The following is a 14,318-nucleotide window of genomic DNA, read 5'->3' as shown; positions in this document are numbered from 1 at the left end:
TCACTGGCTTAGTGGGTGTCCATTCCAAGAATGTCAAAGAGACATAAATCCACTGAAAACTCCTAGCAATGGGATATGTGGTCTGAGAGGCAGAAGGAAGCAGAAGATACTTCTATTTAAAATTGGCAGATTGAGGGCTGGGGATGTGGCTCAAGTGGTAGCGTGCTCGCCTGGCATGCCTGTGGCGCTGGGTTAGATCCTCGGCACCACATACAAATAAAGATGTTGTGTCCGCTGAAACTAAAAAATAAATATTAAAAAATTCTCTCTCTCTCTCTCTCTTTAAAAAAAAATTGTCAGATTGACCTCTGTGACAAGTAGCAAGACAGCTGTGTGTGGATTTGCAAGGGGGCTGGGTCTGGGAGAGGTACAGGTGGGTTTGGCAGACTGCTTAGGGTTCCCTACCTTAGTTCAAAACCCACTGGCTTGGTAGCTTCCCTCATGCACAGAGGTATTCAGAGAAGAGCCACCACAATTTGGTCATTTGCCACAATCCCAACATGAGATGCACAATCTGGATTGGTCCACAGGCTTGGTGGGTGAGAGGGTTTGGCCAGCAACTCAGATTGATACTGAGCCACTGATAGAGGCCTCAGGCCCTGCTTAGGACAACTTTGCCTTAGTCTGCACTGGTGGAAAAAGAGGGGCAGGGTTCAGCCTACAGATGTCCTAATTGGTCTGACCTGTTTAGGCTGGGACTAAGAACCAACACACCGGACTGCACCTATAATCTACAACCCCTAGATACCTGGTAGATTCCAAAGTTAGAGACTTCTGAAAGAACTGTCTTGCCAAGCACAGTGGCGCACGCCTGTAATCCCAGTGTCTCAGGAGGTTGAGACAAGAGAATCCTGAGGTCAAAGTCAGCCTCAGCGAGAGTGAGGTGCTAAGCCACACAGGGAGACCCTGTCTCTAAATAAAATACAAAATAGGGCTGGTGATATGGCTCAGTGAGTCGAGTGCCCCTGAGTTCAATCCTTTGTACAAAAAAGCAAAAAACCAAAACAAAAACAAAACTGTCTCCATTTTAAATTCTTGGCAAGGAGGAATCATTCTTTATTCTGTCATTCTAGTTAGTTTTCCCTATTTTATACTATTATCTAATTTTATGTATTTTTTTAACTCTAGATTTTTCTCTCCTTTCTCATTTTTATTCCATTATCTTTTTTTCTTTCTCTCATCATTTCTTACTCTTTCTACCCCTTATAATGTACCTTTATATTAATTTTACCTTTATTAATGCCTATCTTCTCTTTGGCTAGTGGAGTTGTAGAAGTTATTTTCAACAGGTTTTTATTTTATGATGATATCTGGTTTTCTTTTTAAGTTCTTGCTATCACTGGTGGTTATTTTCTCCTCTCAAAGTAGTGCTAGGGCTTGAACCCAGCACTTTGAAAATGTTGGGTGGGTGCTTTGATGCTAAGATATACCTCTAACCCAGTTGAGAGAAATTGTACCTTACCCCATCTAAGACCTAAGACTACTCAACCCTTGATGCACCCATAAACTTAAATAGAGGAGACAAAATCACCCTGCTGATGACCCAGCCCCAAATGTGAAGAGAGCCTAAAGATTGACTACTGAATATTCACCTTACCTCCACCCCCAGAAACACCTCACCCATAAGGAGCCTAGTACAGGTCACTCCCAAACCTTCTCAGATTACAAAGTGAAAACAAGTCAGGAGGAGTAATATGGGGTGTATACCTCACATAGTCAACTATCTATATCATACCTACCTGAACTAGCAGAGGGTCTCCACTTATACAAGTCGAACAGAGAAAGTAGGTGTCCCCCCCCCCCAGGTTCCAACAGAGTATACACAGAGTCATCGAAACATAATAAGAATAGCCTAAGAAGCTATAGGGAAACCACAATATAAAATCCAAATGAAATTAATCTCAACACTACACAACAAATCAATGTTCCAAGGTACACTATAAAGAGAAGACTGCATCCCAACAGATGCACAATCTCAACATAGATGAGAAATAAGAGAAAAACAAGGCAACATGATGCCTCCAAAAGTTCAAAACTCCCCAATAAATGAATCCACGGGTAACAAAATGGATGAAATACCAAAGAATTTTTTTAAATGATTGTTGAAGCAATCAATGAACTCAAAAAAGATACAAATAAACAACCAAAAGAATTAAGGAAGACAATGCAGAATATGAAAGAGCATTTTTATAGAAATCCTGAAAAAGAACCAAACAGAAATCTTTGGAATGATAAGCTTAATACATCAAATAAAAAGCTCAGTTGAAAATCTCACCAATAGACTAGATCCAGTAGAAAGAATATCAGGGCTTGAAGACAAGGTAAGATGAGTAATAAAAATAAGAAACTATGAATAGAATGTACAACTCCTCTGGGACAACATTAAGACCAAATTTAAGACTCATAGGTCATGGTTTAGATATGATGTGTCCCCCAAAAGCTCATTTGTGAGACAACATAAGAACATTTAGAGGTGAAATGATTGGATTAGGAACACTTTAACTTAATAAGTATACCAATCTACTGATAGAGCTGAACTTAGTGGTATATATCTTATGTATGAGTGTGTATATATGTATGTTTATAAGTAAAGTGGATCACAACAATGATACAAGGAACAGGAGGAGGAATTAGGACTATTTTATTATTATAAAATAATAAAATATATCTATATCATACCTACCTGAACTACTCACACTGACTATGAAACAGTATAGTGTAATTTGAAAGTAGATTCATGTTAGTTATAAGTGTGTAATGCAAATTTTACAGTAACCAGTAGAAGAAGTAGTACTATTATGCTAATAAAGGGAAAAAAATGGGATGATATTCTCAGGCAAAACTACAAAAGGCAAAAAGAATGCAAGAACAAAACAGAAATAAAGAACAAAATCAACAAATTGAGAGCAATATTAAATAAAGTAGATTTAATATAAATATATCAATAATTGATGGCCCCTGGGAGTTCTTGAATGTCCTCCACGGCTACTTCTGAGTTGGATACATCTACTGAGAACACAGAAGACATTTCATCATCTGAATCAAATCCAAAAAACATCTGATATTTCTTTTGTGCAAAGACAAATAATCACTTTAGCATTAAAAAAAGAAAGAAACTTCTGCATTTCTACAGGGGAGCATGTTAGAGCATTCATAAAAATAAGACCATTACTGCAATTTTATACCTGGATTAGAGCAAATGTGGAGAGTATTATAAAAAAGCTTTTGTTATTTCTAATGCTGATTAATATGAGGTTTTGCTCTAAAATTATTGTAGTAAATAGGGTTTAGGGGCTGGGATTGTGGCTCAGAGTGGTAGAGCGCTTGCCTAGCACGTGCAAAGCCCTGGGTTTGATCCTCAGCACCACATTAAAAAAAATAAACAAAATAAATGTATTGTGTACAAATAAAAAATTTTAAAAATAGGGTTTAAAGTCTTCTATTAAAGTGGTACCATTAGCCAGGTGTGGTGGCACAAGCCAAGTGTGGTGGCACAAGCCAGGTGTGGTGGTGCATGCCTGTAATCCCAGCAACTCGGGAGGCTGAGGCAGGAGGATCATGAGTTCAAAGCCAGCCTCAACAATGGTGAGGCACTAAGCAACTCAGTGAATCCCTGTCTCTAAATAAAATATATATTTTTAAAAAAAGGACTAGAAATGTGGCCCAGTGGTCAAATTCCTGAGTTCAATCCCTGGTACCAAAAAAAAGTACTATAACTCAGAACAGTAGAGGACTACACATTGAGTGAACGTATTAATACCTGGATATTCACCTAGCCTGGGACTCTTTATTTATCGATATATATCTAGGATAACAGATTTTTTTAAGGGAGAATTTTTTTATCTTTATTTTGTTTATTTATTTTTATGTGGTACTGAAGATCGAACCTGGGTCTCACACATGCAAGGCGAGCGCTCTATCACTGAGTCACAACCCCAGCCTGCCTGGGACTCTTAAGAGAAAGAAGGTCACCAAATAGTTCCTTGCATAAAAGTAGAAGTAATAAAGATCCCAGCAGATGGATAGAAACAAAAGCAGTATGAAAATTCAGGGGAACAAACCACCCAAAGGGCCCAAAACACTTCAAACAAATGATCCCATTGACACCACAGTGGAAGAAATATTGAAAATTTAGAAAGTTCATAGTGAAAATTTTCCATAAGCTAGAAGAAAATGTAAATAATTAACTTAGAAAACACAGGAGGTGAAAGATCATTTCAATAAAGAGATTCTGAAAAAGAGCCAAACAGAAATCCTTAGAAATGAAAGACTCAATAAATCAAATTCAAAATTCAATGAAACATATCACCAATAGATTAGATCATTTTGAAAATAGATTCTCAGTCTTAAAGACAAAATGCATAATTTTGAAAATAAAGTTGACCATAAAGAAAAGATGTTAAGAGACCATGATCAGAATATTTAAGAAATCTAGGATAACAGTAAGGCACCAAATCTAAGAATCATTTGCATAGAAGAAGGCTCCAATGAATACACAATGAAATAGTATAAGAAAAATCTTCCAAATCTCAGAAACAAGATGGAAATCCAATTATAAGAACCTAGAGAACCCCAAATAGTCAAGATCAAAAAAGATCCTCTCCAAGACACATTATAAAGAAAATGCCTAATATATAGACTAAAGATAGAATTTTTAAAGCTGCAAGAAAAAAATAGCAGGTCACATTTGGAGGTAGCCAATTCAGAATTCAACTGATTTTTCAACTCAGAACCTAAAAGGCAGGAGGATTTGAAATAATATATATATCGATATATATCTTGGTTGGCACCGTTTTCTTTCCGGCCTTGATATAGATATAGATATATAATATCTATATCTATATATATATCGATATATATCTAGATATATCGATATATATATTATATATCTATATCTATATCAAGGCCGGAAAGAAAACGGTGCCAACCAAGATTGCTATAAGCAGCAGAACTATCCTTCTGAACAGAAGATAAAATAAAAACCTTCCAGGATAAGTTTAAACTAAAATAATTCAAAACTAATAAGCCTATACTATAAAACACTCAATGAAACATTTCATGCAAAAGAAATAAAAAATAAAAATAAAAACCAGCATAGAGATGAATGACACTAGAATATTTAATTAAAGGATAATCAAGTTTAAATTAAGCATTAGAAACAAATCAAAATCATAGGAAATGAAAATTATCTCTCTATAATAACAATGAATGTAAATGAGCTTAACAATCCAAACAAAAGACACACACTGGCAAATTAGATTAAAAAACAAAGAGACTTGCCTTACAGGCAAAGACATCCATAGACTAAACATAAATGAATGGAAAAAAAATATAATGCAAATGAAAAATGAAAGCAAGCAAGGGCAGTTATTCTCCTATTGACAAAATAGACTTCAAGTCAAAATTAATCAGAAGAGAAAAGATGGTTACTTCATAGTAGACAAGGGAATCATCCAACAACAAGATAAAATTATTATAAATATTTATGTCCTAACCAACAGTGCACTTATGTACATAAAACAAACCCTACTCAATGTAAAGAATCATACAGACCACAATATAATAATATTAGATAATTTCAACACACTTCTCTCACCATTACATAGGTCATCCATACATAAACTAAGTAAAGACTCCTTAAAACAAAAAAATACTATTTATCAAATAAGACAACTGAATTCACTTTCTTCTCAGGGGCACATGGATCTTTCTCTAAAATAGATAATATTTTAGGTCACAAAGCAGATCTTAGAAAATACAAAAACAAAATAAAAATAATTCTTTGCATCCTATCAGATCATAATGGAATGAAATTAGAAATCAATGATGAGATAAAAAACAGAAAGCACTCTAACATTCGGAGATTAAATAATACTCTTTTGAATGATGTATGGACAGCAGAAGAAATTAGGGAAAATAAAAAAATCTTAGAAACAAATGAGAAAAGAGATACAATATATCAAAATCACTGGAAAGTATTAAGGCAGTTCTAAGAGGAAAGTTTATAGTATTGAGTTCCTACATTAAAAATAGAAGCCAGGTGTGGTAGCACATACCAGTAATTCCAGTGACTTAGGAGTCTCAAGTCAGGAGTCTCAGCAATTTCATGAGGCCCTAAGCAACTTAGCAAGACTTATTGCTTAGATGTGAGGTCTTCCTCAGAAGCTCACTTGTGAGACAATGCAAGAAGGTTCAGAGAAGAAATGATTGGGTTATGAGAACCTTAACCTAATCAGTTAATTTATCCCCAATGGGATTAACTGAGTGGTAACTAAAGGCAGACAGGATATGGCTAGAAGAGGCGGGCATTGGGGGCATGACTTTGCGGTATATATTTTGTATCTGGCAAGTGGAGTCTCTCTCTGCTTCCTAATCACCATGTGAGTTGATTCCTGGGCCACACGCTTCCAATATGATGTCTGGCCTCACCTCAAGCCCAAGGAATGGAGCTGGCTATCTGTGCACTGAGACCTCTGAAACCATAAGCCCAAAATAAACTTTTCCTTCTCTACAAGTATTCTGGTTGGGTCTTTTAGTCACAGTAGCAAAAAAAAAAAAAAAAAAAGCTAACTAAAATAGTGACACTGTCACAAAATAAAAAAATAAAAGGCTGGGGATAAAGCTCACTGGTAAGCACCCCTTGGGTTCAATCCCTGGTACAAAAAACAAATCTTTCCAACAATGAAAAATCCAGGACCAAAAGGGTTTTCAGTCAAGTTCCACCAAACCTTTAAAGCAAAATTAATGCCATCTCCTTCAAATTATTCCATAAACTAGAAAAGGAGGGAACACTGCCAAATTAATTCATAAGGCCAGTATTACCCTGATATAAAAACCAGATAAAGACACATCAAGAAAAGAAAACTTTATCCCTAATGACACAGATACAAAAATCCTTAAAAAAAATGGCAAGCCACATTCAGAAACACATGAAGAAGACAGTACATCAAATGAGTTCATTCCAGGAATGCAAAGTTTGTTCAATATACACAAATCAATAAATATAACATACCACATAAGTACAGTTAAGGATAAGAATCACATAATTATCTCAATAGATGCATAAAAAGCATTTGATAAAGTCCAGAACCCATTCATATTTAAAACACTAGAGAAACAGGGATAGAAGGAACTTACCTCAACATTGTGACAAATCCAAGGCCAAATCATATTGAATGGAGAAAAACTGAAAACTTTTCTTCTAAAATCAAAAACAAGACAAGGATGTCCATTCTCACCACTCCTATTGAATGTAGTTCTCAAAACTCTAGCCAGAGCAATCAGGCAAGAGAAGGAAATTAAAGGGATACAAATGGGAAAAGAAAAAGCCAAATTATCTCCATTTGCTAATGACATGATTCTACATCTAGAAGACACAAAGACTCCACCAGGAGACTTCTAAAGGTTATAAACAAATTTAGTGAAGTAGGAGGCACAAGATCAACATACATAAATTGATCACTTTCTCATATTCCAATAATAAATCTGCTGAGAAAGAATTCAGGAAAACTATCACATTCATAATAACCTTAAAAAAAAAAACAACAAAAAAAAAACCTTGGAAGTAAATCTAACCAAAGAAGGTGAAAGTCCTATACAATGAAAACTACAGAACACTGAAAAAAAGAAACTGAAGACCTTAGAGGATGGAAAGACCTCCTATGTTCCTGGACAGGCAGAATTAACATTGTCAAAATGGCCACATTACCATTAGTGTTATCTAGATTCAATGCAATCTCCATCAAAATACTAATGACAATCTTCACAGAACTAGAAAAAAAGTCCTGAAATTCATTTATTTTTTATTTTATTTATTTTTTTAAAGAGAGAGTGAGAGAGGAAAGAGAGAGAGAGAGAGAATTTTTAATATTTATTTTTTAGTTCTCGGCGGACACAACATCATTGTTGGTATGTGGTGCTGAGGATCGAACCCGGGCCGTACGCATGGCAGGCGAGCGCTCTACTGCTTGAGCCACATCCCCAGCCCCTGAAATTCATTTAGAAGAATAAAAGACCCAGGATAGGCAATGCAATATTGAGCATGAAGACCACAATACCTAACCTCAAATTATAATAAAGAGCTATAGTACAATAAATAACATGGTACTGGTATCAAAATAGATATAAAGACCAACAGAATAGAATACAAGACATAATAGAAGACACAGACATAAACCCAAAGAGTTACAGTCATCTGATACTTGACAAAGGTGCCAAAAATATATGTTGGAGAAAAGATAGCCTTTTTAACAAATGGTGTTGGGAAAAATGGATATCCATATGTAGAAGAATGAAACTAAATCCCTATCCCTCACTCTGTACAAAAGTCAAATTAAAGTGGATCAAAGACCTAGGAATTAGACTAGAAATTTTTTAACTGCTAGAAGAAAACAAAGGCTTCTCCAACATATAAGATTAAGAAATAAAAATTAAGAATCAATAAATGGGATGTCATCAAATTTAAAAGTTTCATCACAGTTAAAAAAAATTAAGAGCATGAAGAAAGCCTACAGAATGGGAGAAAATCTTTGCAAGTTCGTCCTCTGGCAGGGGATTAATATCCAGAATATATAAGAACACACACACACACACAAAAAAAAAAAAACTTGACACCAAAACAAGTAACCCAATAAATAGGCAAAATAACTAGGTACTTCAAAAGAAGAAATAAAAATAGTCAATATATGAAAAAATGTTCAACATTCCTGACAATAAGGGCAATGTAAATCAAAACTACATTGAGATCCAACTGACTCCAGTTAGAAGGGCAATCATCAAGAACACAAATAACAATAAATGTTGGCTAGGTGTGAGTGTTGGTGGGACTGCAAATTAGTACAACCACTTTGGAAAGCAGTATCCATATTCCTCAAAAGACTTAGAATAGAACCACCATATGACCCAGTTATCCTACTCCTCAGTATTTATCCAAAAGAACTAAAATCAGAATACTCTAGTGATGCAGCCACATAAATATTCATAGCAGCACAATTCACAGTAGCCATGCTATGAGACCAGTCCAGATGCCTGTCAGCAGATGAATGGTTAAAGAAAATGTGGTATATATGCAAATTGGAGTTTTACCCAGCCATAAACATGAATGAAATTATGGCATTTGCCAGTAAATGAATGAAACTGGAGAACATCATGCTAAGTGAAATAAGCCACACACAGAAAGTCAAGGGTTGAATATCTTCTCTCATATGCAGAAGCTAGAACAAAGTAAGGGAGAAAAAGGGGACAGTAGATCTCACAAAGATAAAGGGAATATCAGTGGAGTAGAAGGAAACTGAGGTGGAGGGATGAGCAACTGGAAAAGGGAAGAAATGTGAGATGAATTTGACAAACTTATGCTGAGTACAGATATGGATATGCCACAGTGAATTCCACCTTTATATAGATCTATAAAGGACCAGTTTAAAAAAATGATAAATAAATAGAAGGAAGACCACTAGAGTAGTGGAAGGGGAACAGTAGAAAGGAGAATAGAAGGGAAAGAGGAAGCACAAAAGACTGAAATGAAGTAGATTAAATTCCATGTATGTATGATTATGTCAAAATGAACCCCACTATTATATATTACTATAATGCACTAACAAAAGCATTAAAAAAAGAACAGGGCTGGGGTTGTGACTCACCTGTAGCGCACTCACCTAGCACATGTGAGGCCCTGGGTTCGATCCTCAGCACCACATAAAAATAAATAAATAAAATAAAGGTATTGTGTCCAACTACAACTAAAAAAATAAATATTTAACAAACAAACAAAAACACAGACTTCCACTGCTTTTGAAGACATTTTTAAAAGTTGTGCTTGATAACTTTTGACTCCTCCAGGAAAGAATGTTTTTTCTGAGCATGATGCTTGTATATGAATCATCATTAATAAAGTTAGGTGTTAGATCTGTCTCTTGCATGAAGACTAGATATTAGTATTGAATCCATTTAACTGTGTGACTAAAATTTAAATAAATATGGAAATTATGGTTATAGAAAAATTATGTCATAAACATTTTATGTAATTAAAAGTTATAAATATTTAATGTAATTAGTATTTGATCATTGATATAATTAATTAAAGTCCTAACAGGAAAAGGAAATTGGTAATGTTCTATTTCATGGCCTGATTAGCTTATATGGGTATTATATTTATAATAAATGTGTTTAATGATTCTATATATTTTATGAATTTTCTCTATGTATATTTTACAATTCGAAAAAAGAAAAACAAAATAAACAACAACAAAATCCCTGAATGGAGGTTTGAGTTTAAGAGGAGTAAAAAGAGAATTATTGCCATGGAAGATAGAACTAATGATAATATCCCCAAAACAGAAAATATGAGAGGTCAAAATACATGGAGGATATTATGAGAAGATCTAACACAGATCTAATAGAAATTCAGAGTAGAAGGAGGGAAAGCACAGGACAGAAGCATTATTAAAGATGACGAATGAGAACCTGATAAGTGACATAATTTCACAGATTCATGAAGCCTTAAAAGATTTTTTTAATCTTCACATTAAATCTATAGAATTCTAAAATGTAAAAAGCAGCCATAGAGGAAAGACAGGAATTTTCAAAGGAGTGACCATTAAACTGACTGTTCTCTTATTAACAATGGAAGCTAGCATCAATAAAATAAGATCTTCAATATGCTGAAAGAAAATAGCTATAAAACCAGTAAAAAATATCTTTCAGTTTGGAGCAACTAGAATTCTCATACATTATTGATGGGAGTATAAAAGACTGTGAACTGACTGACTCCCCCCAGGTATTCAACTTCCCATCCTCTTCCTCTACAAACTACAGAGACAGCAGCCTTCCAATGCTGCTAAGACTATAAAGATCAATTTCTGGTTATTTCTCTCTCAAAAATCCTTACATATATATATATATACATATACATATATATAAACACACACATATACACATACAAACATGTATATGTATATATACATACACACGTATACAGATGTAAGTATCTAGGTGTATATATATGTATGTACATGCCTTACTGTTTCTAGATATATTAACATGTCTATTACAGCAAGCTTAGAGAGAAAAAAACATGAGAAAATTTCCAGCCTTAAAAGACTTAGGATGTTGAACATGGATGCAAGAAGTTTATACTTTAGATTTAAAATACATTTAGTTTATTATGTACTTTGTACTCTCCACAACTAATTGTGGACACTTAAACAAAGGATCTTTTAAAATATGGTTTTATGTGAAAATTAGTTTCAATTATTAAATTTAAGATTAATGGATCAGTGAGCCCCTTTACCTTAAGAGATGAGCTAATAATAACTGTAGTCGTCCATTTTATTTCTTCTTTCCCACCACTTTCAGCCATCATACGTCCTTAGATCAGCCCAGCTTCCAATGGTACCACAATCTAAGAAAATCAAGAACAACAACAACAACAACAAAAAAAAACCATATATAAATGTCTGTTTTATGAGCAAACCAATGAAAGAAAGAAACAAACTTAAGAGTAATGTGAACATTTTTGGGGGCTGGGGATGTGGCTCAAGCGGTAGTGCGCTCACCTGGCATGCGCAGGGCACTGGATTTGATCCTCAGCACCACATAAAAATAAAATAGAGATGTGTGTCCACCGAAAACTAAAAAATAAATATTAAAAAATTCTCTCTCTCTCTCTCTCAAAAAAAGAGTAATGTGAACATTTTAAAGCATAAATGTATCTGTCTTTTATATACCTTTAGTTTATTCAACACTATGCTTTAACAATTAGAAGAAATGGCTCTCAATTCAGAGCATTACCTTAAAGAAAGAGGACTTATGCCAAGAACTGTGAAAAGTCTTAAGGTTTTATTCTACCTGCAAGCTAAAAAGTTAACCTGCCAGATTTGCTGGTAAATGGATGGAAATGGAAACTATCATGCCAAGTAAAATAAGCCAATCCCCCAAAAAACAAAGGCCAAATGTTCTCTCAGATATGTGGATGCTAAAACACAATGAGGGTGGGGAGTGGAAGTTCACCAGATTGGAAGGGGACAGGGTGGGGGGAGTGAGGGGAAGGGAATGGGAAAGACAGTAGAATGAATCATACATAAGTATCTTATGTCCATATATAAATACACAACCAGTGTAATTCCACTGTGGGGAGCCACTCTGAATGATTCGCATCATGGAGCGGAGAGGCTTTGACCGTCACTATATCATATCTCATAGTGACTTGGACATTGCCCTGGTCCAGAAAGTTGGAGGACATGATTTCAGATGTTGCCCTACAGCCCTTGGGTCAAACTATACTCAAATGCTTGTAATTCCGCCCCTTAACTTTTTAGATGGAACTTTCTAAGAATAAGGGTCCTCCCAATAAAAGCCCATTTCTAAACATGCTCACTCTTCCCTCGCTCTTCCATTTGGGGAGCTTGAGGCTGAGAGCGGAGGAACCATCCTGAAGCTTGTTTAAAGGTAAAGTGTGTGTCTATGTTTTATTTGGTGTCCCTAGAAATTCACACCAGCAACCTTAAGTTCAGCTGCCCTCGCGGGTGGAGAGCTGCACTCCACATGATGTACAACCACAAAAATGGGAAGTTATACTCCATGTATGTATGATATGTCAAAATATATTCTACTGTCAGGTGTAACTAAAAAGAATAAAAATATTTAAAAACATATTTTTAAGAAAGCTAACCTTCCACTGTTTCATAGATAACTAGATCCAAAACTCAAGAGACAAAGGCAATTTTCTTAAGACTGATGTGATTTTTTTTATACCTTTATTTTATTTATTTATATGTGGTGCTGAAGATCGAACCCAGCACCTTGCACATGCTAGGCGAGTGCTCTACCCCTGAGCTCCAGCCCCAGCCCCCAAAGGCAATTTTTTTTTAACTCACAACAATAGCAGTTACATCTAGAGTATCATTGTTTTCTTGCACCAGGTCCCATAGGGTAATGAATTATAGTATTGGAAAGGAACCAGAGTATAGGAAACCAGTCTTTTATAAGCAATTCTGCTTTCTACTCTGAAGGGAAATACTATATCTTACAAAGCTACTTGTCATACAAATACCCAGGAATAGGGCCTAAATATATGCAATTCCAACAAGGCCACAGGTGATGCTGATGATGCTGGTCTGAGAATATCACTGCACTAAGAGAAGGAAGACCATTCTGGAAAACAAATACTATACAATATAAAAACACTATACAACGGAAACCAGCCTTAAGGAGAATTTCAGTAAATTCAGTGTGCTAAAATTTATGATATATGTTTTTGAGATGGTTGGGAAGAAAACAAAAAAAATTATTGCAAATCTAGAAGCATAAAATTGAATTTCAATGTACTCTAAATTTGTCTTTTCTGATTACATTAAGGCTTAACACATTTAAGCCATGTTTCTACCTCTGTGAAATGCTTGTATCTTTCCTCATTTTTCAATTAGAGATTCCTTTTCTTTTTCTCGTTTGTTGGTAGGATTTCTTTCTTTCTTTCTTCTTTTCCTTTCCTTTCCTTTTTCTTTTTGTAACCAGGGGAAAGTGCAAGTGCAGTCCTTCACTATCACAAATTATGCAGCCACGTTTCCCACATTTGGGGAAATCACAGGGCTCAGCACATCTGGTAGTGCAGTGAAAAAGTCTTACTTTGGGAGGACCATCTTCATAATCATGATGTCTTCTCTGCTAGGTGAACATGAATTTCTTTTCTAGATCAATTCTTTATCAGCAAGATATGTTTTTTCCCATCTTGTGAATTGGCTTTTCCCCTTCTTCAGGTAATATTTGACACATGCAAATTATTATTTCAATACAGTCATATTTATCAAACTTTTCATTTAGTTAGTACTTTTTGTTTCTTATTCAAGAAATCCTTGGGGCTGGGGTTGTAGCTCAGTAGTAGCCTAGCACATGTGAGGCATTGGGTTCGATCCTCAACCCCACATAAAAATAAATAAAGGTATTGTATGGGGCTGTGGCTTTGGCTCAGCAGTAGCACACTTGCCTGGCATGTGTGAGGCATTGGGTTCAATACTCAGCATGGCATATAAATAAATGAAATAAAGGTCTATCAACAACTAAAAGAGTATTTAAAAAATAAAAATAAAGGTATTGTGCCCATCTACAACTAAAAAAAAAAAAAAGAAAAGAAAAAGAAATCCTTCCTAAGCCAGGCATGGTGGCACACACCTGTGATCCCAGTGGCTCAGGATCATAGATTCAAAGCCAGCCTCAGCAACTTTGTGAGGCCCTAAACAACTTAGCAAGACCCTGTATCTAAATTAAAATATAAAAAAGGGCTGGAGATGTGGCTCAGTGGTTAAGCACCCCTGGTACAAAAAAAA

General features: G+C 35.2%; 1 protein-coding gene and 1 non-coding gene across 4 annotated transcripts in view; both read right to left on the bottom strand.

The window, feature by feature from the left end:
- The window catches only part of C11H1orf146 (chromosome 11 C1orf146 homolog), a 36,571-nt gene that overhangs the window by 9,889 nt on the left and 12,364 nt on the right, over positions 1-14,318 (bottom strand). For all 3 annotated transcript variants that reach the window (XM_078026732.1, XM_005327732.4, XM_078026733.1), the window contains one exon: positions 11,288-11,398. In XM_078026732.1, coding sequence (XP_077882858.1) covers positions 11,288-11,359 — 72 coding nt within the window. In that variant the 5' untranslated portion in view covers positions 11,360-11,398. The remainder of the gene's footprint in view (positions 1-11,287; positions 11,399-14,318) is intronic.
- On the bottom strand, positions 13,507-13,671 carry LOC120891072 (U1 spliceosomal RNA). Its single transcript, XR_005735504.2, has one exon. It is a non-coding gene; the product is annotated as a U1 spliceosomal RNA (small nuclear RNA).

Source organism: Ictidomys tridecemlineatus, chromosome 11 (assembly GCF_052094955.1).
Source record: "Ictidomys tridecemlineatus isolate mIctTri1 chromosome 11, mIctTri1.hap1, whole genome shotgun sequence".
In the NCBI taxonomy this organism is placed as follows: Eukaryota; Metazoa; Chordata; class Mammalia; order Rodentia; family Sciuridae; genus Ictidomys; species Ictidomys tridecemlineatus.
The sequence above is the reverse complement of the archived record's forward strand: the minus strand, read 5'-3'. Positions and strand labels throughout refer to the sequence as shown.